The sequence below is a fragment of the Monoraphidium neglectum genome, assembly GCF_000611645.1.
Source record: "Monoraphidium neglectum strain SAG 48.87 unplaced genomic scaffold scaffold01332, whole genome shotgun sequence".
Classification (NCBI taxonomy): domain Eukaryota; kingdom Viridiplantae; phylum Chlorophyta; class Chlorophyceae; order Sphaeropleales; family Selenastraceae; genus Monoraphidium; species Monoraphidium neglectum.
In genome coordinates, this window is record NW_014012296.1 from 1 (window position 1) to 3396 (window position 3396).

Below are 3396 nucleotides of genomic sequence, written 5' to 3' on the forward strand. Positions count from 1 at the left end.
GGCGTCGACAGCAGGGGAAAGCTGGAGGTTGGGATTTTGGGCGGGGGCGGGGTATAAGAGGGGTCGACTGAAGGAGGGTGGCGATGCCGGCGCAGCTGGTGGGTGCCTGGGGGGCGGGCGCAGGGTTGTGTGGGTTGCGGGACGCGCCGCGATGCACGTGTGTTCTTGCCAAGCAGCAGGCCCCACCAAGCACCAGCGGGCGCCGCCGCGTCCGGCCGTGTCGCTCCAGCACCGGCGGGCGTCGCTCCAATCGCCGCCGGTGCTTGGAGGGGTCGCTCCAGCACCGGCAGGCGCTGCCGCCCCCACGATCTGGCCGCGTCGCTCTAAGCGTTCCAAGGCGCCGCCCCCACAATCCACATTGGCCCAGTCACGATTGCCAACGCCCAGCAGCTAAATTCGTCGCCCACCCTTCTCCTCCATATCCATCGCCTGGATCTTCCGCCGGTTGAGAATCTTGATTGCCACCTTGTGACCCGTAAGGATGTGCTCAGCCACCTTGACCTGATTATGATGGTATGTGAATGAGGTTGCATGGACCGCTTCGATTGGGGTCGGCCAACTGGCATCCGCGCCAAAACGCAGCGGCCCGGCGCTTTTCAAGCTTCAGTCCACGCCCTTGAGTCACGCCATTCAGCGCGGTCCCCTGCCGTAAGCCTGCCGCACGCCTGCCAGCAGCACAGCCCCTGCAGCAGGTCCGCCTATGGGCGCCTCTTCCCCTCCGCACCTTGCCAAAAGATCCGATCCCCAGCGTTTTACCGAGCCGGTAGTTTGCCAGGAAGAACTCGGCGGACTGGTTGACGCCGTGCACGGCTGGCGCCGCGCAGCCGCCCACCGCTGCGTGCTGCATTGGCTGCGGCGCGTATGCGCCTCCAGCGGCTGACGAAGGATGCGGCGGAACACTGGTCATCACTCCTAGGGGCTAGTCGAGCGCGCTGAGCGCCTCAGCTGCGCGGTCTCCACGGCATCAGGATTGGTTTTGTACAGCGGCCAGCAAGAGGCCCGTTCACAATGTTACGGAGATATCAGGTATTTTATACCTGTTATGGCAGTTCAGAAGGGCCGAATGGCTGTTGCATTTTGCGTGATGATGTGGACAGATCACTTGGTGAGGCTTAATTTCTAGAAACAATCGAAAAAAACCGCAATCAGCACGATCAACACTTCTGCCAGTTCCGAACAGGCTCTCTCTCTCTCTCTCTCTGTGTACGCACGAAACCGACGTGGCACCACACTCATCCACGCTGGACATCATTCTCCCCTGATGAAATCGCATATAATTGCATAACCAATGCAAATATAGCTCTCTATTGTTGTAGATCTATCAATTGACCAACAAGTAGGTCCTGCTGGGGCCGATCCTGAAGGTGCAAACAGACCCGCAGCGGCCGGCGCGAGCGGCACGCACCGGCGTGGTAATAAGGTTGCAGCGACCACAGAATTAGGATGCGCACTGACCATCCTTGTACAGTTGCAAGCTGAGAGCAGGACATAGGCTGCAGCCTGTCACCTCGCCGCATCACTTGACCAACGCAAAACATCGATGACAGCGGCGCCTCGCCGCCGTACGGCCTACGCGGGCTCTGTCTTCGCATGCTTGGGTCATGAGCGCGGAGCATAAGCTCGCACGGGGTGTGAGCCCTGCCAGCGCCACAGGGCGACTGTGAGAGTGTGCGACGAGAACGGGGCTGGCAGGCGTACAACGAGGAAGATCTTTGTCTGATGCCCCAATCGATTGGTCAATCAGTGGTGGCGTCACATGTGATGGACCCGCAACGGCCGGGCCAAGCCGACGGCACGTCGCAGCCAACCAAACCACCCATGATCCCGTCAACGCGCTGCGGGCTCCTCCTGGGAAACCTACCAGGGTGAAAGCGGCTACACCAACGCGATCATACAATGTAACAAGCGGATGGGGACCGCGGACGCGTGCCTGCTTCGTGGAAGGTGGTAACTAGCTCACCGCACTCACTCGGAGCAGCTCGCAGGCGGCTAGTCGCGATGTCGTAGCCTAGAGAAAGAGAAATACCCCTCATGCGTGGTTAAAACAATTATATCTGCATACATTACGTCCACACCGTAAGGAAGCCATGGCCCGCTACGTGTTCGCTCTCGCCGCGATGGCACTGGTCGCTTTGGCCGCAGGTGGGCTACCCGGGCTCTTCGAAGCACATTTAGTGTGGGCAGTCGACTTTGTTGCAGACAGCCTTCAAGCGCCTCCAGCTCGCTGCCGCTGGGCCCCGCCGCCTCGCGCCTGGCTGGTGACCAAAACAAAATGCACCCGCGGTGCCTCCGCTCTGCAGGGGCCATGGCTCAGGAGCCAGGCGTCAAGCAAGAGCCCGAGTTTACGTGAGTGCAGGCGTCAGCGGGGGGAGCTCATGGGTGGCGAAGCCCGCGCAGCCGGCGCGGGGTCCTCGCGTAGCACGCACTCACCAGGCGGCAGCACCACCCACGATGGTTGTGCCCGAGCAGCAACGCGGCGCGAGCGCCTTGCAGCTGAGCGTTATGCAATAAGTTTAGGAATTGCCTCGTATCGCGATCCGCCATTGGCCGTGACGCTATCCCTGCTCGTGCTCCGTGTTGGCAAAACTGCCATCTGTCGAAGTTGGCACCGGGCGGCATGCCACCGCCTGGCCCCCCCACCCTGCCTGGGCACCCACCCACCTCACCCTGATATGCATCATAAACATCCCACACACTCTGAATTTGAATGATTTTAATCCCAAGGTACCTGTACTCTACTGATCTGTCCAAGAAGCAGTTTGTTGACGTCATGCGCTCTGTCGACACAACCGCGTGGGACAATGGCTTCAAATCCAAGGGCATGCACAAGGTGTGGCGCCGCGGCTGCATGCTGTGTTGCTTGTTGGTGCAAATGCCCACATGAAATCAGCACCCGCTTGGGCAGTACGGCCGCCGTTATCCTTATGCATTTGGCCAGTTTCCTCAGCCCTGCTGAAAACTGGGCCCCCACCCGAGCCGCCCCATGACATCACCCCATTTCCGACGCCGCGACCCGCAGTGCGCCCGCTACTGCCGCCGCGATGGCGGCGGCGGCGTCTGCGCCGCCTGGACTTTCTGCTGGGGCGAGCGCCGCTGCCACCTGCTGTCGCGCCTGCCCGCCTCGCTCGAGGCGGCGCAGCCCGGGGCCCTCAGCTCGCTGATGGGTGGCAACACGTACAACGCCCAGTGCAGCAGCGGCTACTCAAAGGGTGGGTGTCTCGTCCTACCTTGCTTTCCCAGCTGTTGAAGCGCGGCAGCGACCGCGTCTGTGGCACCACTGAGGACGAGTGCTGACAGCTGCCGGCTTTGGGCGACCACCCAGTGCATGCGGCCGGCCGCCCCAGCAGCAGAGATGCCAAGACCAGCGAGCGTGCACGGCCCCCGCTCATGCAACAC

At 61.6% G+C, this 3396-nt stretch overlaps 1 protein-coding gene across 1 annotated transcript in view; it reads left to right on the top strand.

Annotated features, from left to right (window-relative positions):
- Nucleotides 1-2117: 2117 nt before the first annotated feature.
- The window catches only part of MNEG_7503 (hypothetical protein), a gene marked incomplete at both ends in the record, with an annotated part of 2918 nt that continues 1639 nt past the window's right edge, over nucleotides 2118-3396 (top strand). The window contains 4 exons of the mRNA XM_014044021.1: nucleotides 2118-2142; nucleotides 2301-2346; nucleotides 2725-2830; nucleotides 3020-3209. Coding sequence (XP_013899475.1) covers nucleotides 2118-2142; nucleotides 2301-2346; nucleotides 2725-2830; nucleotides 3020-3209 — 367 coding nt within the window. The remainder of the gene's footprint in view (nucleotides 2143-2300; nucleotides 2347-2724; nucleotides 2831-3019; nucleotides 3210-3396) is intronic.